Source organism: Pelecanus crispus, chromosome 6, assembly GCF_030463565.1.
Source record: "Pelecanus crispus isolate bPelCri1 chromosome 6, bPelCri1.pri, whole genome shotgun sequence".
In the NCBI taxonomy this organism is placed as follows: domain Eukaryota; kingdom Metazoa; phylum Chordata; class Aves; order Pelecaniformes; family Pelecanidae; genus Pelecanus; species Pelecanus crispus.
This window is the reverse complement of record NC_134648.1, coordinates 35,637,381-35,658,577: the sequence shown is the minus strand read 5'-3', so window position 1 is coordinate 35,658,577 and position 21,197 is coordinate 35,637,381. Positions and strand designations below refer to the sequence as shown.

At 45.0% G+C, this 21,197-nt stretch overlaps 1 protein-coding gene across 13 annotated transcripts in view; it reads right to left on the bottom strand.

Moving 5' to 3' along the window:
- Positions 1-21,197, bottom strand: part of ACTN1 (actinin alpha 1) — a 90,818-nt gene that overhangs the window by 43,034 nt on the left and 26,587 nt on the right. For all 13 annotated transcript variants that reach the window (XM_075712613.1, XM_075712615.1, XM_075712610.1 and 10 more), the window contains exon 2: positions 4,554-4,668. In XM_075712613.1, coding sequence (XP_075568728.1) covers positions 4,554-4,668 — 115 coding nt within the window. The remainder of the gene's footprint in view (positions 1-4,553; positions 4,669-21,197) is intronic.

The following is a 21,197-nucleotide window of genomic DNA, read 5'->3' as shown; positions in this document are numbered from 1 at the left end:
ACACAGCGGTATGAATTTTAAATGTTTATAATGAGGCAGAGAGAGGGAAGCAGTCTAGCTCCAAGGTAAGAGCAGGTAAACCTCTGATAGAAATGAGTCTTAGGGCAAACGCCAGCTCCTGACTGGAACAAAGCTGGAAGATTTGGAAAAGCACTTTCTTGACCTTATTTATTTGAAAGAGGTGCATTAAGTGCAGTCATGCCCTTCTGATAGCTGCCTGTAACTATGCTCACAGCTTACGTTTACGAACACTAACCCAACACGCAGAGTAAGCAAAATAAAGCTTGGACAGACAAATGGACTTTTCAGAGGAACCTCTGCTAGAAATATAATTAGATGGGACATCAGGAACCACCTGTGACACAAAACACCAAAAAATGAGCAGAACAGCTGCTTTCAGATCACAAGCTCCAGAATACAAAAAAGATCTAAAAAAACTGCAAGCAGGTTTTGCACTTTGAAAAAAAAGTTATGAGATAATTAAAAAGAGATCAAATGGGCAAGTCTAGGCAAGTAATTACTCACCTGACCTATTCAGTTCTGAAAGTCTCCTGCTGTATCTTGAACCTGAATATTTAAGTCAATGCAAGCTGACTCAAAACCTTTATTTGAGGCTTAAGGGTGGGCAAGAAAAGTCCTTTTTAAAGAACTGTTTTTCATGCTAAAACTGGATGGCTTGTTTCCTAACAAAGGAGTGAGAAAAAGCTAAAAGGGGAAAAAAATAGCATGGCTCCATAGCCATGCCCTACAAAGAAAAAAGTCTGGAAATGAAAATCCTTTAAAAGTATTTCAGTGATTACCGTAGGCTGGTGTCATTAGCTCTCAAGCTTAAGGATAAAACCAGATTCACTTTCAAAATGAAACACTGATGTCTGACAATTTAAGTAAAAAGATGTATTTATGGTACTACCTCCATCCCAGGATTAAAAAAAATCTCTTTTGCTTTAATGGAGCCTCAAGTACACGTCATGGTACATTGCTTTCTTTTTTCATTTGGATAATGCTAGTCATTCTAAATACAAATGGAAGCATTTTTTGTGACAGTTTCACAATGACACTTTTACATGTAGTTTCACAATAGACTTAAGCAGACAATGTCAACAAATGGGTTGAGCCAGCTAAAAAATAACCATTTTCTTCAGCTGATGTGACTGTAAACTAGCCTTGCAAAAAGAAAAATAAGGACAAGAGATTAGGTTTCAGCTGGAACAGCAAGCTGATCCAAGTCACCTTGCGGCCACATGATGTGCTTTGCCAACACAAGGGAGAGCACCTGAACTGCTCTCCCTGAGGCTGGGGAAAGCAGGATTGTTCCCTCTGACAGCAATGTGATCCTCAAGCAGTTGATGGTGATTGCAAAAATGCAGTCTCCCTCTCTCAAATACCACAATAGGATATTTGTTTTAGAATATTTTTTTTTTTTGGAACTTAAAAAGTCCCCAAACCCAATGGCTATTTCCTTCAGACTTGGACTTCATTACTAATCTAGATTTCCAGAGAAAAGCATCATCTGGTTCCATGCCACACATTATTAATGATGTAGACTGTTAAAAGGGAAGCCTGCTAGAAATATGTTCTACTTTCAGCTATTTGCATCATTGCTTTATTTCTCAGTACTTCTCCCAACTGGGACAATGAAAATGGCCTACTTGCTTCCATTCTCCGATTCTCATGTACTAGCCCAAGGCTGTACTTTAAAAGCCAAACAATGCAAGGAAGTGTTGTCATAGAAGTTGTTTACAGAAAATTTGTTTAGGAAAAATTTCAATTAGTCATTCCTTCTGTTTGAGGGGGAGAAAAAAAGCCTTATAACTATTTTAAAAGTACTAAAGGTGAGCTTAGCCTTTTTCAGTCTTGTAGTATTTTTTTTAAATGGCTTTGTCAGGGGAAGGAAATGCATGCAGTAAAAAACGAAAGTGTATCCTTTGTGGCAATTTCTGGGGGGGGCCCAGCTGTTACTTTCCACCACAGAGGCCAACGGGAGAGGACTCATGATGAGCCCAGGACTGTCCACGGTGCTTCCCCCACCACACTCTGGCTGGGGGACCGAGGGCCTCTAGCTGGGCTGGAAGGGGACCCTTCTGTCAGCAGCACAGCTCACCACCAGAAGGTACCCATCTGAGTAAAACTGAGGCACTCTCCTCTTGCAGAACATCATTGCTTCCCATGCTTTGGGAAGCTGAGTCAGATGGGAAAACTGCTTCCTACCTGCCCGGCTGCGGTGTGTCCCCAAGGACACATGGGAGGGTCTGCCCCGAAACAGGTCTCCCACAGCCCCAGCGGCACAGTCCCTCTCCCACCCCAGGGTCTCCAGCAGCTTCCCTGATGCAGCTTCCCTTCCTTCCTCCCACGGCAGCGTGGCGGCACCCACCGCTGCAGCGGGGGCAGAGGGAGATAGCGCTCCCTCACTCCCACACACCCCGGCCAGGCAGAGGAGGTGCTCGGCTCCACATGGCTCTTGGCCAGTCTGGCCCAGCGCTCTCACGGCTGAAGGCTCTTATAGCCATCACCCTCTGGATTAGAGGAAAAGATCAGCCTGTCACAGAGCAACCCTGCCCATGCCAAATTCCCATCAGAAGCTCTGCAGCCCCGCAAGATACGGGAAGAGGAAGGTGTGGAGTGAGCCAAGAGCTGAAAGGAAAGGCCAGAAGCTGGAACTGGAGGGCTAAGAGCCATCCGGAGACTCACCCTTTTGGCAAGTGATCAGTGGGAACCGTGGCAGGAACATACAGGCAAGCCCTTGCCAACCAGCAGGAGACTCCTTACCCCCACGTGGCTCCTGGGCTGCGCTGCTGCTTCCCCAACTATGGGCCAAAGGGGCTAGCAGCTGGGCCAGCAGCTGGACAGAGGCTTCATAAGAACAGTGGGGCTCACAACTGGAAATGGAGCCGCCAATGATGGAAATGAAATGGGAAAAAACCAGCTGTGCTAAATTTCTCCTCTTTTGCCACTGTACCTAGGAGAACTGTGCTTCCAGCTTCTGCTGGCTCTAAGGAAAGGATGCTCAGTCCTTAGCATGTGAAGGACCATGGCCTCTGGTGAGATGCAGCCCACCGCTGCTCCCCATGCCTTTGCCCGCTGGTCATCTAGCAGCAGGCTGCGGGCACAGAGCCACTCTGCAGCAGACGGCAAAATGCCGTGCCCACACCACCAGTGTGCTCAGAGACTTTAGCTTCTTCCCAAACTGAGGGGGGTCCAACAGGCCCTGGCAGTAGGCTCCCAAAGGGACAATAGGAGAGGAAGAGTGGGACATGAGGCAAGGAAATTAAGCAGTGTGAGATATGAGAGTCCCTGCTTTAGCTCCGAGCCTCATCCATGCTTCTCTCCGCTATCTTCCAGTTCAGCGATTAGAAGCTAAGCCATCAAGGCCCATCTGCCCTAGCTTCCAGGCTGCAGCCCTTGCTCTGCAAGGGAACGTAAATACAATAGCACTCTGCTACCTCATTTCTTACAGGCACTGCAGAAGCAATGCGCGTGCTGCAAAGCTCTGATAATATTTTGAACTCTGGTGCCTCCAAACCACCAGCATGGGCAAAAACCCTGAGGTATTATGCTATACTCATAAATTCTGAAAAACACATATACTAACAGCATCTTTGCAGGAGCTGGCAAAGGGGAAGGGAAGGGAAGGCAGAGGGAAGGCAGTCTGAGTGCTTCTATTGTGGCAATTTTATTGCAAAATATACCAAGAAGGTCAGGAGTTAAAGTCACTGGGTTGCTATTACCGGCTCAAAAGTCATAAAAAGAAAGTCTGTGAGCGTACAATCCCAGTTTCATACATACAGTCTTATCCCCCCTCAATGCCTCCCACAATAGTTTAGTAAGGTATTTATTTCATCAGCACATCAATAGGGATTATTGCTTATATGAAATAATCCCTGGGAGATATCTGTCAAGTAGTGGGACATTGTGATAGGGAGTGAAAACAAATCTGACCTAACTTGTTCATGCCACTGTTTTTATTTCAGACTGGGTTTTCTGGGATTTTGCTTTTCTTTGGGATTTTTTTTTTCCCTGAAGGCCTGAGCACTGAGCTCAGATTGAAACTAGAATGGAAAAACTTCAGTCACAGCTGAAACTGAATGACACAGAAGATTTACTGGTTGGACTCCTCTCTTCCAACAACTTCTATCCTATTCCCACTGTCATGTGGCTTTGGTACGATTTGCCAGTGCAGCATTCCCACACTCTTCCCAGAGCTGCTTCGTCAGCCCTGCCAAGCAGTAAGAGCCGTTGCCTGAGCCTTCACAGGAGGCTGTGCATTCCTGATGGGCAGAGGAAAGCAGAGAGGCAGGATCAGGAATGTAATGGGCAGCTTGCACAGGCTATGAGGCTTGGAGTACATTCCAAAAGCACATTAATGGTCACTGCTGGAGACAAGATATTCGTTAGGGAGAAATTTGTTCTGAATCAGAAAGCAGCTGTTCTTATATTCCAGCAAAATCTGCAGCATTACAGCCCTTGCTGTCCCTATTCTGCAAGAAAAGGGGAGGACAGATTTCAGAACGGAGATACTCGGGACACTTGAGAGCACCACACAGAACCTCTCTCACCTGAAATGACTTCCAGAAGTAACATGAGTTTAAGACCATCCCTGAAATCTTCCTCTATGTTCTCAATCTGTGTCCCAGCCTTGCGGAGGTGAGAATTACACCATGCTGTAAACGTCTAAAACACAGGAAGGAAGAGAAAGGGGAAAAAAAAAAAAAAAAAAAAGTCAGTCAATCTTCCCAGAAACCAACCAACAGTTCAGAACCAAAGCAGTGCTGCTAGGTACCATGACACAGATTCAAATACTGGTTAGGTTATCATCTTTCCACCCGCTGTCCTTGTGAAGCACAAGCATTAGTACCTAAATATCCAAAGAAGTTGCAGGGTGTTCCCATGACAGAAGGAGTCTGAGAGAGACAGTCACTTCACAGCTCCAGCATGTCTGATTTTCTGGAGAGGCCCCTACATTTTGTGTTTGGTTTAGAATACCTTGAAACTGATTTTAAGGCATGCTAAGTGCTCAGATTGCTAGGGACTCCAGTGGTGTTAGATGACGCATATTAACATAATAAGAAGGAGAACAGAAAACAGCATTCCTGATCTTCTCATCCCTAGACAGGTGCTTGAGAAAAAAAGGACCATTCTTGTACGGCCAACTGCCTCTGGTCTACTCCATCCCCAGCAAACACTGCAGCCCTTAGACAGACACTGAGGGACAGCATGCCGAGCTCCTCAGCCACATAAACCACATCCTAGTAGTGTCTGTCCTGCTGCCTCTGCTCTCATCGACTTGCTGCTAAGCAGACCTCCCTCCCCTGCGTGACTGTCCCACCTTCCCTCCCCCCATTATTCTGATTAATAATGATGCTATCACCTGTCTCAGCAGAAGTACAGGTCCTAGAAAGGATAAAAGTAAGCACTACTTAGCAACACTACTGTCTAGCACAGTCCCAAACTCCCACTGTTTGAGAGCCTCTGGCAGAAGGATCATTGCAGCCACCTCAATGATAGAAATCACAGCCACTCTGTAATTAGTGATATTATGCACCACCACTGGAGTAATAATATGAGTTTGAAGTGTGGGAAGGACTGAGGTCCAAACTACAACACAGTCAGCGGCATTCAGGCTAAACAAAACTCTTTTTGGAAATGCCTTCTGACCTCAAGGGGTCAGGATATGAGGATGTCTCATATGAGAGAAATGAATTTCACCACAACTGATGACAAGACACATTTTCTGTGGTTGCAGTCTGTCAGCCCATGTTCTGAACAATGGGCATGTGGGGCACTGATGGGGAAGAGACCATCTCATCCAAGAGATGTGATAGTAGGGATTATCTCAAAAGAGCTCCATGTGAACCGGTCTGAAAGAGAAAAGTAAGTGCTACCATTTGACGGTCAAAACACAAGAAGCAAACATAAAAGCTTCAGACACCTCAGTGCAGCATGGTCTTAAATAGGCAAATCAAAGAGCCCAACCTGGAGATGCAGAAGCTGTTTGACACAAAAGTAATGTTTGAAGAGTAAACGGTAGCAACTAGTTTTTTTAAGGCAGACAAGTTTGTCCAAGTGCTAATGAATGTGTTTCACGGTGTTTGAATAGCACACCAAGTAAACCCTTTCCTTTGTACAAACTGATAACCCCTCAATCACTCTTTAAATAGAAGGGCGAGGTTACTTAAAAAATGAGCCGCTCCAAAAGCTCAGTGCTACCACAAGGAAAGGAGGTCTTTCTTCCCTCCCTCTCCCAGATGTGCTCCCAGAGCCAATTCAACTCACTGACCCAGCAAAGAACTGTTTACTTTCTTTGGTAAGGCTAGTCTTCTGCTCAGTTAGTGCACAGAGGCAGTTCAGCAGAGTCTAACAAGCCTCTGCAAGAGAAAATTGGGCATACATGGGCCAAGCAGGAGGGTGGAGTGGACCACAGCAGTCATGCCATCTTAGGCTGCTGGGGAACCACAGCAGAAAGGATTCAGCTGATACTGAAGCACGGCATGCCAAAAATTTAGAAATGCTTCACCACTCTCACACCATGCACAGAATTTCAAAAGAAAGATTACCCCAAATGGCAAAGGGAATTGGGGCTTGTTGTTATTCGTCTGGAAGCTGGGCTTCCTCAACTAACCTGCTCGCATTCATGCTTACACGACTACAAATAGCGTAGCAGAATCTTTCCTTGGAAAAAGCATTGCTCAACAGCTGCTGAGCTTCCCACTGCTGTGTTCTGGCCTTGCTCTGCACTGGGGTTGTGGAATGGAGCAGGATAACAGTGCAGCTGTAAATACTTTCATGGCAATGGCCCTTTGGACAGATGCATGCATTGTGAAAGTCTGGGATCTCTTTTTTCAAGATGGCCTGGTTTCCTTCCAGATTTGGAAGCTTTAAAAAAAGACTAAGTCATTAAGCACCTTTTATTGCTTTTTATTGTTATTCCCCTGAGAAATAAAAGTGGTTTTTTTTGTTCAAGTAAGAGCGGTTTTATTTGAAAATGGGCCCTGTATCCTGAAGTACATCCTTTTGGCACTACTTTCTTCATTCCACTGCCTGCACTGTATTATGTGAGAAGAGGTTCATTTATTTGGCTCCCCTTTGCAGCCAGGCTCCTTCACTCCTCCAGAGGGGCAAATGAGAGCAGAGATGCTTTCAAATGCTTCATCATCATCGCATATCAAAGTATGAGAGCAAGTTGCGTCAGGAAGTTTGTGGATGCCCACGAACCTCCTTCTCATATTTGGAAAGCAGACAAAGCAAAATACCTAGAGCTACTGACTGGCCCTGTGTCACATTACAAAATCCATGCTGAATTGAGGACGAAGCCTGAGATCTAACCCACAGGTCACCAGATGGCACTTTTTTTTTCTTGCATGACTCCTCTGAAGCCATTTCAGTTTTGCTTTCCATCAGCCCAAAGCAGATCAGAAAGTTCTGCTTTAAATCATGGATAATTCCAGTATAGCTCAACTGGGCATCTCTTCACACCTTTTGAGGATGGGAGGGCAACTGGGTCTACATTTCTAAGAAACACAGATTAAATTAAAAGCAAACCACAAATCTTCTAAACTTTGCATTATTATAAAGCCTGGCAAGAGTATTTTTATTGCTGCAAGAGTCACCTAGGGCTTGGCAGAAAAGTAAGTCCCAGAGCCAGCACTTCAAGTTCTCTGCTGGAACCATCTCCACTACATCACAGCCTAAGACATGCTGAAGTGAGACAACTCTGCAAAACGCTGGCATTCACCATCAGTGGCAGAGCTGACACCTCAGCTCCTTGAGGACATGGACCATGAAGGGTTAATAAAGCACATGCAGTTTCCACTAGACAACTCCCAGATGTGCAGACATTTTCTCAAGGCACCCTTCAGGTCCTACATGAACTCCAGTAAGCATAATACCACAAGCAGCACAACAGCATGTGGGAACAGCAACAACCAGCAGCCCAGTGTGGATGCATTAGGCCATTTTACAAGAAAGCAGGATTATGAATGCTTTTAATAATTGCAACGGGATTCACAAACTATATTCTTCACAGACCAACCAATCCATCAAAACATACTAAACAGAAAGCAGCTTTATGATGCATTTGTTGCATATACTGCACAGGATTAAAATATCTTCTTACGTAGTAAGAATTATGTTATGTTTGCTTCTTACGTACGTAGTAAATTGGAAGAAGATTTGACAGATAGGAAAAGGCTGGAGAAATGTGGCAGAAAAGTCGGGGAAGCAGGAGAAGAAGGGAGAGCTGAAATTTTTGCTGTCCGCTGGGTCTTGCAATCCTGGCGGTCTTGTTTGGAGCCATTTTTACTGACTTGGCTTCATGCATTTGCACGGGATTCTTTTTGTTATTCTAGGAAACGTACTGAAACCACCCACTCGCCCCATCCACCTTCTGGGCAACACAGCCACTCCTCCCCACGCCCTGAGTGATAGCTAGCGGTGGCAATTGGCTTGGGGTGGCCGGTAAGCCCCGCTGTGCTGCCCGTCATCAGCGAACAAGCTTTCCAAAGTGGAAAGGGCTGCCGAGAGCAGCCAGCCATCTTTCTGGTGCAGGTCTGGCCCTGGGAGCAGCCGGACAAAAGAAAAAAAAAACCAAACAAACCAAAAAACCCCCCACACAAACCAAAACCACCTGTGTTTGCTGGGGTGAGGTGAGGCACCCCAGTTCAGAGGGCAGAGATGCACTGCCAGGTGGGAAGCACTGCCTCCCCAGTCGTGAGCTCAAACCACTGCTCTGAGGCAGCAGATGTGCTTCCTTGCTGCCTGCAGATGCAGAAGCCTGGAGATTATTCTCCCACTTACTTCTAACGCCCTGTCCCAAAGACAAGGAAACAAATATTCTGTTAATCTTGAGGCTTACGGAAATTTCACAGAGCTGGAAAACTACTTACTGTTAAATAATAGCACAAAAACATATCATCAACTGGATGTTCCTCATACAAATCTCCCAGCATAAATTTTCTACGGTAACTGCACAAGAGGTGCAAACAGAGCTGTGTTTCTTGGACCTTGTATCTTTCCATATATTGTACTCTTAATTTCATTTTTGGACACAACAGACCACCAGGATGCCCCTGCAGGTCTGCCTCTTGTTCGGTGTTCACAGCGGAGGATGCCCGACGAAGGAGCACATGTGTGTTTGCGTGTGCATGCATGAATTTCTCATCATTGCTCTCTGCACCCCCCACTCCCATCTAGCTATGATTTGTAACTTCCTTTTTTTACACCCCAGCTTCACCAGCAAGATCCCTGACACTGAGATCAGCTCTTGCTATTTGTGTGCTAGATGCTGTGTGAACAATAGGACCTTCATATTTTACCACAATATAACCTGTCCAATAATAAAAAGAGTAACAAATGTTACTAAAACCAAGCAAATATGATTAACTGTGCTGCTGCCTCAGCATATGAGGCAGGTTTACTGCTGCGGTAAACTCTACAAGCATACCTATTTTAACAGGCATGTACACCCTTTTTCTGACATGACATGAAAAGTCCCTGTTTCTTCAGAGTTCACTGTATTAACCCTTGCCCAGGCCTGAGTTAACTAAAAACGACAGCCAGGTGATTGCTGGAGGTCCTGCAGCCAAAGCTCTAATGAGATACCATCTTCAGCTAGCTCCTTCCAGGTACCTCCCAGTCCTGCCAACTGCAAACCTTCCTTTGCTTCTCTCTGCATTACACGTGCACGCACACACGCACTCTCTAGTACCCTTTGCACTTCCCAAACTTTTGCTTTTGTTTCTGAAAGTCAATAACCTTTCCTCTTCACACTGTCATTTCCAAATTCAGTACCTTTCAGGTACCAAAGTGGCTCAGGCAATGTTCCTGAAACCTGGGGAAGCGGGACAGTAAGTCAACATTTTTAAGTTTAAAGAATGCTTCTGTCTGGAAAACAGCAGTGCTGTGACACCACAGAGAGCAGATCTAGAGAGCTCTTTGCTGCAAGAAAACAGTCATAAGGCACTTCAGTCGCTGAGCAATTTTAGCAATGTAAATGTCGAAGCTACCACAACCACATAAATGACACATATTAAAAAAAATTAATGGGCAGTTTTATCTCTTTGTGGCTGCGACAGTGACATTCCAGCTTTATCTGACCTTTCCAGATGCTCTTTACTTCTCTCCTTGCTAAATCACTCTTCCATGCAGCCCTGCGTTCCATGGGTGAGTGTAAACTTTCGGACACAGCCAAGAGACTGCCATATTTGTGTAACAGCCCCGGAGAAGCTGTAACTGAGCCAGAGTAGTGCTGCTTGCCTCCTTTCTGACAGGAGAAAGGTCTGGCTTGAGCAACCAAAGAAAGAATTCACTGGAGCACTGCCTCTCCAGAACACCACCACCACGCTCAAAGGGAGGCAGTGTTCATGGCCACCAAGGCACCCTCCTTCCTTGTATTTATGCTGAGAGATGTATTTTAAACAAGTATTTCAACACAGCTCTGCTGTTGAGATGTGTCCACAAAGGTTTGGCTCCTGTTAAGAAAGGAATGGAGCTGCTAGCACACAAATCTCAGCCTAGTAGCACAGTTTTATGCTGTCTGCACATGTGCTCTGCAAAGTGAGGTCTCAAACAGGCTGAAAGCTATGGGTGCTAGCCCAGGCTTTCTTCTAGTGTTGTAGGGGAAATGACAGGAAGACTCCCTTTCCAGTCACCAGAAAAGAAAGCAGGATATTCAAACAATACATCACGCACAGCTGGAAAACAAAATCAATTTACCCAGCTGCAAGTGCTGCTCTTCTGCTAGTCATGTGTTCAGAGGAGTGCACCTGGGCTTCTGACTGCACGGCCAGACTGCATTCCCTGCCTGGCCTGAAGGCAAACTCTCCGCGACGCCTGCTTACTACAGCTCCATACATTACAGGACTGCTGAGACAGATCTGCTAATTCTTGCAACAAATTCTACAGCCGATTCCATACTGCAAGGAATTTTATTTGAATGAAATTATCTGGAACAATGACTGAGGCACTCAGCTAATAACGACTAATAGTTTATTAAGACCAGGCAGAAAACTGCTGCACACACGGCTTTTTTAAGCAACAGAATTACTAATAAAGCAGTTCCAGCTGCCCCTAAATGGGATCCTTTCCACCTCGGTAGTCTGGGAGCTGAATATACTGTATCAAGTAAGGAGGATGCTAACCCACAGTCACCACACTCTTGCTCCTTGAACAGACAGACTAGGCCGTCATTAGCTTATTAATTGGAAGTTTTCGGACTGAAAGGCTGGGCAGGCCATGAAACAAATCCCAACCATCCAGTCCAAGTTTCCCTACACTCAGCACTAATTCATTATCAGCATTAACCCCCAGGGTCTCATGTGATTTTCTCCTTCCTGGTGCTATTGCTCTCCGACAGTTTCTGCGGCACCCCCTTCTCCAAATCTCCTTTTCACACCTTAAAGCACTTGGAAGAATTGCTGGGGTCTCACGGGTGGCTGCTTGTCATCCCCCACCTCAACACAGACTCAAAAGACAGGCTTGGTTGCATCTTCTTTTCCTGCCCAAGGCTGTGGTTTAAGCTGACAAGGAGGTGCTCAGTGAATTAGGGAGTAACTACAAAGTAATCCTGGAACCTGTCAACGCCCTGGGCCAAGAAAGGCCATAGCTGGACAAGACAGGTCACACCAACAACCCTAGTGAAGAAAGCTGGGTGTTGAAAGGGCCCTTATAAAGTACAACTGTGATGAGCCAAAATACAGCCTCCTGGCCCACTGAATAGTTTCTGTGCCTACAGGCTGCAAGTGACAGAACCTTTGTGCACATATAGCTTGGTGGTTTTCAGCTGTGATGGAGGAAGTGCAGCCCTACAGCCCTCACCTCTGTATACTACACCTCTTGGTTTACTCCTTGGTGTACTTGGATGTCTGCTAGGATGCCCAAAAATACTCAGAAATGGCTGTCCTCTCCCCACAGAGGAGCTCCAGGGATTGGAGATCCTCTACAGAAACCTCATCGCAAGTCCAGGGAGCCACCCAAAGTGCCTTTTATTTGAACTTGAATTAAGAGATCAGCCACTATTTGCCATACTCATTTCATCTTCTAATCTGAAACACCTCCACTGCATGTTGCTTTGCATTTGAAGCCATCTTAACAATTTTGAAAAGGCAGCAGGCATTCGATAAACCCTTTCAGCATTTACTGTCCAAGCCCATTCTCCAGGACACAGGGGTGGTTCAAAGAGCTTGGTTTGTGTTGAAGAGTTATACTCAGCAGCTGACCTCTAAAGAATTACGGGTATGATGGTCAGTGAGACCAATGTTGCACAATGAAGAACTTTGCTTTCCAATGGAGTTGGCCAATTCTCTTAGAAAGGCTGAAGGAATTAAATGGATATTCAGAATAAATCATTACAGACACTTGCAGCACTATTTCGCCACCTCCACGAAAGCAGCTGAATACCACTGGCATCAGTGGTAATGTCCTGTTCTGGTTTAATTGCAGCCGCTGAGTTCCAAGCGTGGCTGAAAGACAAAATATAGCCCACGCTGCTTCTGAAGTACTATGTCCTGAAAACAGGAGGTATCATTACATTGTACTGCGTGATACCAGCATCCACCTAAAGAACCATTTAGTGGCTGCATAAGGAATTACTGAAAGTGAAAAGGAAAATTGTAAGTTTACTTGCATTTCCCAACTGCAGGGCACAGCGCCTGCAACTTGGAAACACAGAGCTCAGTCACTGCTTCTTAGCCACTTCCCAAAACCCATCTCCATAGCTTAGGATGAGAACAACACTACAGCAGTAAGAGTCCCAGCCCTAACTGTAAGTGCATAAGCTAGGCTGGATCCTACTGGGAACGTGAAGTTCACCATCAAAGCCTCTCTTTGTCCAGAGGAGCTAGGAACCATTGCATAAAGAAGATAAACCCTCCTGACAATCAATTAATCCTTTTGGATGAGGGCAATGAATCAGCACATCACTTGCAAGAAGCACAAGTAAATTCAGTGTAGGAGTTTTCATTTTTGCTCAGTGGAATACAGTTCTCGGTGTCTTGCACAATTTTTAATTCTCCTCTCCTGCAAGACAGGACAAAAAAAAAAAAGCCAGAGTCACTTCTACACTGGTTTTCCAATAGCATGGTATTAACTGCTTTGGAGTCAGAACAATCCCTTTTATTAGCTAACGACGGGCTAAAGTGGCAAAGGCAGAAATCTCAATCCAGCGCACTTCCTGTCCAACACAAGGTAAATATTTGTTCTTCTCTACATTTGCACCTCTGGAGCCTTTAACTCCATTTCTGCTACAAAGCTGCACCATTTCAGGAAGAATCCGCTTCTGGCATTTGAAAGCTACTGACCATTAAATCAATGAGTAGGCTGACATTTCAGATCACTAAAGTACAAGGTCTCTTTATCCCAGAGTTACCAGGGAACATTAATAGCTAGGCACCTACAAGAAGTCTGCAGACACGCAAAAACCATGAAAAAAAAAAAAACCACAACCAACTGTACAAGGAGATCAACTGGCTAGAAGTACGGTCTTTTAGAGTTTATTGTGAAGCTCAGACTAGCAAGACTCTTCCTCACGCTCTTCTGTCTCCTACGAAATCAGCTCATAAATGTCAACTTGCTTCAAGCTCTCTCATAACAAAAATTAAACAGAGCTTGTCTCTGCACTTTATATGTTGAGCTTCTCAAATGCTTTATAGCATTTAAAGATATGCTGGAAAAAAATCATTTTACTGAGCACTAGGATGCAACTATTCATGGACTGAAAAGTGGCAACAAACCCCTGAAAGCAAGACTGTTTGATTCAGGGAGGCTGAACTCCAACTGTCCAGTGCAGGATGAGGCCAGGCCACCAGGATGAAAACTTCACAAGCAGCCTTATGTCCCTGGTGGCAGGCCTGCACTTTACATCTCACTGCCCAGTCAAACTCTCTCGGAGGGTTCATCCAGACCCAGCACTGATTTCATAGTGAGTGTCACCCACTCGGTCCCAGGAAAAGGCCGGGGGGGAAGACAGCGAACGCCTGGCACTGTAACACAAATCAGGACATATGGATCCGCTCCAGCCATGGCTTGTCTGAGAGCACGGGGAAGGGTATGGGACTTCTTTCAACTGGAAGCAGGGCAGGGAAGTGCCCTCCCTCTGGAGGATTCACACTGCTCCACAGGCAGATGTAAATACAACTGCTGTGCCAAAGATTTGTCTTGCGCTTCTGCTCTCATGGGGCAGGGAGGGCTATCGGTTTATACTAAGTCCACAAAGCCAGCAGTGCCGGAGCTGATCTGGCTGAAAGCCCTTCTGCAGCGTAGGTTCAGAGACATTTGGGACTTCTCAGAGCCCTTGTGTCCATCTTGCATGCTGCTGCCCCCCTAAGGGGGTGCTTCCTCCAGCTTCCTGGGAGGATTCACAGGTGTTGCTTTTTCTGTGGCCTTCTTCAGCTGTTTACTTTGCTGATGAAGGGAAAGGGAGGAAGAGGAAGTTACAGCTTCATTTATCCCGGCTGTCTAAATACAGAGCTAAGTAAACAGGTTGAATAATTGAAGCAACTTAATGTATTTGCCCACGGCTCTGTATGGATGCTACAAAATTAGCACAAAGCGTTGCTCCAGGCTTCTCAGGCTGCAGAACTTTAGTGACTGCAGCTCTAGAAGGCAGAAAAAACTTGAAATAATCTGTTTTTTTCTAAGGGATGATAGCAAGTGTCCTGGCTAAAAGAATCTATAGCTGCTTTTCTAGTGAGAAAGGGGCTCCAAAGCAGTGTTTGGCATGAAGCCTGAGAGCTCCCTGACAAAGAGCAAGGAATCAGAAAGGATACCTGTATCCAAAAGAGTTTCTGAAGGGTACATGGCGTGGATGTACTATTTGGGCTTCACTCCCATCACTGGTGACACAAACTCTTCGCGAAAACATACAGGAAGAAAATAGACTTTTGGATACGCTTGTCCCCTTGGCCATCATCACTGTCCCTGACTTAATGTGCTGTCAATGCTCAGAGTTCCCATGCTCATTTGCAGCTGTGAAATGCATCACTCTCAGCTCAAGAGGATTCTTCTTTTGAACAATTGTTAAGATCATTCACCCGATACAGGATTTTCCAAAATTAAGAAAACAGCTGCTAGGACAAGATGACTGTGATGCACACATACTATCAAAGTAGTAAGGGCCACGAAGATCAGTAGGGACCTTAACTGTGCTAGGGACTACACAGACACAGGGTAAAAAGCTGCTCTGTGCTCCAAAGCACTTTCAATGAGACTCGGAGATGAGGGTGGAGACAGCGCATCTCAGAACAATGAGGCAGCGTTAGTCTGGGTGCTTGGCAGTGGTCTCAGCACACCCACAACCTACCTCTTGTCACATTCTTTACCAAGATCATAGTAAACTAAGGTTGTCTATAGCAGATTACTCCTAAGCGAGAGAGGCAGCACAAACGAGAGCAAGAAAACATTTGTTTGAGAATGTAATGAACAGACATTTAGCATCAGGGGCTGATAGAGGTGAGAGCTGACATCTCACAGCAGTGAGATAAAAAGAATGGGAGAGGTGACATGGGGCCTTGAAAACAAAACAGGTGCCTCATATTTAACAAGGTGAAGAAAGGGGTGCTACTGGAGAGACATGAACTGAAAGGCATGTTTATAAGTGATGGGTGACAAAAATTATTGCTGCAGCTGTTTGGGTGAGTGTGATTGGATTGCTTCGCTTCATGGAGGTCAGAAAAAAAGGATGTTGCAGTTACTCAGACATAAGATAACTGAGAGCCCGTATGGGAGCTGTATGGGAGATCCATCAGCCGTTCTGGAGGGAAATGAAATGTCAGGTCAGAGTAGGGAACGTCACATCTATTGTTGGATGAAAGGATTTAACTGATCTGGGTGTAGGCAAGATATTGAATGTTTACATAAAGGCACTGCAAAAAAAGTCCCACTGCTAACCCACATGAGCAGTAAATGTCTTCTACAAGGCAAAATACGGCACTGAGCCTCAGGAACTCTGAACAGGGACCACCCCGGCATCCCCCCTCCCTCCCACCTCCACCTCTGTGACATAGACCAACAGAGAGATCATGAAAATGTGGAGCTGCTCCTCCACCTACCCCTAGATGCGTTCTTTTCATTCACACACACAGAGCAGCAGTTGTCACTTTTTACTGCTGTTACCTCTGAGAAGCCAGCACAGATAATCAGGATGGTGCCGAGATCTGCACCTTCTCATGTATGAAGAGAAGTAGATCCTTACTGTGGTACAAGCTTGCCATCGTGTCCACTACATGTCTCTTTGAACCTTCAGGCTTTCAACAGTGCACAGACAAACAGTGTCAGGATGATCAGATCATCAGTGAATTACTGGGAGTTGACCACAGGCATCTCTCCTCCCAGGCTGCAACTCTTAGGCAGGCAGACACGTTTGCACAGCTGTAGGTTCAACAGTGTTTTCACTTATAGCTTAAATAGCCAGCACACGAAACAGCTAACAACAACATAAATTCATATATATCAGTGTCTGTGTGCCCTGTGCTTGTGGGGAAGGGTATTTATTAATGTAACGGTCATATTTAAAATTGAATTGCATCGTGACTTATTTTTAATTGGATACCAAAAGCGCTAAAGCTACTGTGGGTGGTGAGATTATGAAGATGGTCTTTTCTGGGATCTTAAGACATGTTCCTTGCTGAGGCATGAATGTGTCATCTGAGAGCCAGGATAAAACAGGATTTAAACTGTCTACACTAGCACTGAGTAGCAAGCTATTTCTCAGTGTGCATCACAGCCCAAGGAGTGGTCTAATTAGCAAGCATCCTCATGGGCCCTAAGGCGTCTGCACGCCACTGCAAGTTTCTAACACCACCTTACCACCACACGCACTGCGAGTGATGGGATCTCATATCTTCACCCAGCATATATAGCCCTGACTGGTACTGAGGTGTGCTTTAAGAGATCTGTGCCAAGTCTGTGGGTACACCTGGACAGCACAGTGAAAACCAGTGTAGAGGTGTCCAAGTATCTGAGCCAAGGTACCAGCAACAGCAGTGGTAGAAAAACACAGCTTGTCAAGGGCTAATCTGATGTAGGAGCCATACTGGGGTCCAGGGCACAGCCCCATGGAGCTGAGGAACTGAGGCTCAGTACTGCAGTGGAGCAAAGACGCAGGGGAGGTCACGTCAGGTCTTCCCAGCATGTGTGTTCAGACCAGGATGGAGATCTTAAAGCAAAGTAAGGAAAAAAGGCAGTGGAAGATTAAAAATTATGATAGGGGATAATTACAGCAGGAGCTTTGTTCCAGACTGCTATGGTTCAATGTTTCAGACACCCCAAGAGAGCAGCAACTGCATTAAAAGAGATGGAGGCAATGCTGGCTCACCCAACATAACACCTGGCTGAGGACAGCACAGCACTTCTGCTTCCCCCAATTTGCTGTCTTTGCTCCAACCTCATGGTCCTACAACCTAAGGGGATGTAGTCTTTAAAGATCTTCTTCATCTCATGACCAAAACCTCATATTTTTATCTATTTTGACCTGAATTATTTTTGTCTTGAAACTGTTTATACAGTTTATCAAAGCAAGAAACTCTCTCTAAAAGTAGTCAGATGTGGGACTGATATCAAGGATTAAAAGGGAAAGAGAAACATTCAAGGGTTTTTGGTTTTTTGTTTTTTTTTTTTCTTTCTTTCTTTGATCTTTTATTCAACCTGGACCATTAGCAAAGGCAGGTTCAGTTCCAGGTAGCTCCGAGCTAGTATCCATTGGTACCGCTTATTCTTTAAAAAGCTTGTGCTATGGTTTTACAGTCTAACTTTCCAAAACTTTTATGAAAAGGAAAAAAAGGAAGTGAGGCTTAAAGACACATGCACCAGGAATCTGCAATACTTTGGGAAGGTGCTGAGCCTGTTAGAATAGATGCCCTAGGTCAAGCCTAGGAAACACAGTCGGCAAACTTTCTGGACTTGACCCAAAGGCTACCAAGGAGAATGTTTGTACTGACTGCAGAGGGTTGGGATCAGGCCCCTCGCTGTGGGGGACAGTGGCAGAATGACAGAAGGAATTTGGTGACTCCAACCAAGTCCAAAGGAGCCATAAGGAGCTGCTGCATTATTTAAAAGCAGACACGCAAAACACTTTGCCAGATACTAATGGGAAAAATTTGGTCTCTTTTTAAACCTAGCAGTAAGATTACTGCAGAAAGAACTGGGAGGAAAACACTGCTACCAGCCAGTTCAGTCCATCAGGAAACAGTTGCTGTTTCCACTTTTCCACCTCAAAGAGCTGGAGGCTTCAAACAGCATTCTCGGAGAGAGCGCTCGAGGGGGTGCTGGGGAGGCAAGCCCCAGCACCAATGCCCTGGGCAAACGGACGGCAATCCCTATTGACTGGTGAGCACTTGGGGACCAGCCCAGGACCACCTTCTGTAAGTGTCACACTCTGCTCCTCAGTCACGCTCTGGAAAGATGCGACAAGCCCAAATGTAATATAGATTCGTAACACCACACTACTGTATCCAGTTGGGGGAATTAACTTTGCACGCAGGGCTGTCAGGAAAGCATATGAATAATCTGAAGGAAGGAGCTGGAGCTGTAGCAACTCCAATGGCTGAGGACAGAGAGTGATTTAAGCAGTAGCCACAGACACGTTCACATTCTTGCATTTGCTCATTTCTAGGAGATGAGGTCAAAGAGCTCACCACAAGAGAGGATGGATGATGTAAACTGGATGCTGAGTGCCAGCACTAGTTTTTTTTCACTGTGCTCTGCACATACCCAGAGCCTTTCCATTTATAGGAAAGGCCATTGGTATAAAAGGTGCATTCTTCAGTGAGCCAGAGGAGGAGGCATCATACTGGGTATAAAAATGTTAGCACTGTTTCCAAAGCTCAGCAATCCCAGTTAAGGGATGAGAAGAAAAAAACCCAATGTTTTCCCACTCTAAGGAGGAGCTTTCAGGTGGGCAGAGGATTGGAAGAGACATTTGAGAAGAAAAATCAGGTATTTTCATCAAGGAAAATGAATACACCTCCGAGTTAAAGGTGTCTTAGCTATTTTCAATAAAAAGAGCTAGATGTCCACTCTTTTGGACCAGCTTTAGGCTGGAAGAAAAAAAAGATTGGGACAATTCTTATTTGCCATGCCAAATGTCCCAAGATGTCCCATTAATGCAAATAGTATCTTGAGAAACAGAGAGGATTCAAGAAGAGTAAAATTCCACCAGAAACAAAGTTAAAATTAAAATTTTTTACGTATTTCTACATCACTTAATTTAAGTTGTTGGGATTTTCCCTTCCTTTCTGTAGCTCCATTTCAACCTTAACCATAGTCCCAGCTATGTTCTTACTAAATAGTGAGTGTTCCCAATCGATAGCTGCAACTTCACCCTTTTTAGAAAGTGAGCAAGTTTCAGGATAGCTCTGACAGTTTGAAGTATTGGCTAGAGTGAATCAGAGACATCTTTTTCCTGCTTTACAGAAAAGGACCTGTTTTCAGCAAGGACACATCTAAGAGAAATACTTTGTCACAAGTTGCAGGATTTTGCTTTGGCAGTGGAGTTGTGATGTCTTTCAGGAGCTGTAGTTCAGATGCCTTTTGCTCCCATTTTCTTCTACTGTACAGGAACTCATTTAAAGGCATCTTCCACAATACGCTACCAAGTAGGATGGTACTTTTAAGGAGTCTGACTGGTACAAATCATGGGAGATGCAATTCCCTTTGGAAACCACCTCACAGATACAATTGAACTATTAGCTGCATACCCAAATGTATTTTGCAGAAGGGAAAGGAAACTGGCCAAAATATGGGGATTTGGGGATTTCCAGTATCTGGCTTTTTTTTTGTTGGGTAGGGGGAGAAATTCAAAACCAAATTCACCCTAGTATTGCTTTTCCCCCATGGAAAACACACACTTTTCATTACCCCCCCCCCCCAAAAAAAAAAAAAAAAAAAAAGCTGTAATACTACAGTTAAGAGTATAAGCAGTTTGGGTCAAAGAACATTTCTAACAGTTTGAAAAGGACTGGCCCTTTGCAGTAATTGCTGAACATCCCTCCAGGTACCAGTGTTTCCCAAAGCATCATCAAGAGAACAGGGTGCACACACACATAGTGCTGCCAGTTTTGCCACCAACTGTGCCGCTCCCAAGTGTAGAAAAGGTATTTTCTCCCCACTGCTAGCAGGCTGCCCCAAGGAGGACAGTCACTGTGAAATGAACACAGCAGTTCAAAAGATGGTGGTTGGTTGGAAAAGGATGGCAGAGAGGCAAGGGGAAGGTTTAACTTTTGGTTCATCTGCAACGAGATGCATTCAATTATAAAGGATGACTGGTAGTTGAAGGGAACTGATTTGAATGGGGCCAGGCAAAGATTAATTATTATTTGCCTTTGCTGCTGTTTAAAGAGAAGGAACAATGAAAATTGCAAGATGAGAACTGCTTCTGACTCATCCTGGGACAGAAGAAGGAAAAAGGGAAGGTGGGGACTAGTTTTGTGTTTTCTTAGATAGGGAAATTGCAAAAATAGCCGGGGAAGAGTTTATTTGTGTTACGAGCTTTAATCTCAGTCTGGTGGTGGTGGCAACAGGCTCTGGTCCAGCAGCAGCTGGAGAGAATGACCATATGAAAAATCTGTGTTATACATGAACATAAATCCAGAATTTTCCATCCCTCTTCCTTCTGCTTGGAAGCATATGGCATCTATTCCCAAAAGTTTCAAATAGCAGACACTGAAATGATCACTAGCCCTGTGGGCTAGGAATTATTTTTTTCACAGCTCTAGGTCTAAAAAAAATGTGTATTTATCCTCGAACATGATGAAATGTTGCAATATGTTTATATTATTACTGAACTCAGGAGAATTTTTAACCTCCCTGCCCGCCAAACAGAGCACAGGAGGTCATTGCTGAGTCCGACAATTGTACTTTTACAGCATACGTGACTGGAGGTGCAGTCAGTCCTCAAGGAGATACACAGTAGGATGCACAAGCTACCGGTGGATGGGAGCATTTGCATGGGCTACCACAGACCTGTGCAAAGCTCTACTACTTTCTGATGAGTAGCTTGCTCCACTAATGCTACTATGTTCAGGTTTCCTTTTGGCGCTCAGCTCTGCTGAAACTGCTCAGAGACCACAAACCATGCTTTAATAAAGAAAACACACACACACACAGAAGAGAAATTCCACCACAACTAAAACCCAGCCATCCTTCTGCTCTTTCCACCTCCCACGCTGAGCTTCAACCTTGCATTTAGAACAAGTCAGAAGTGACTGGCTCTG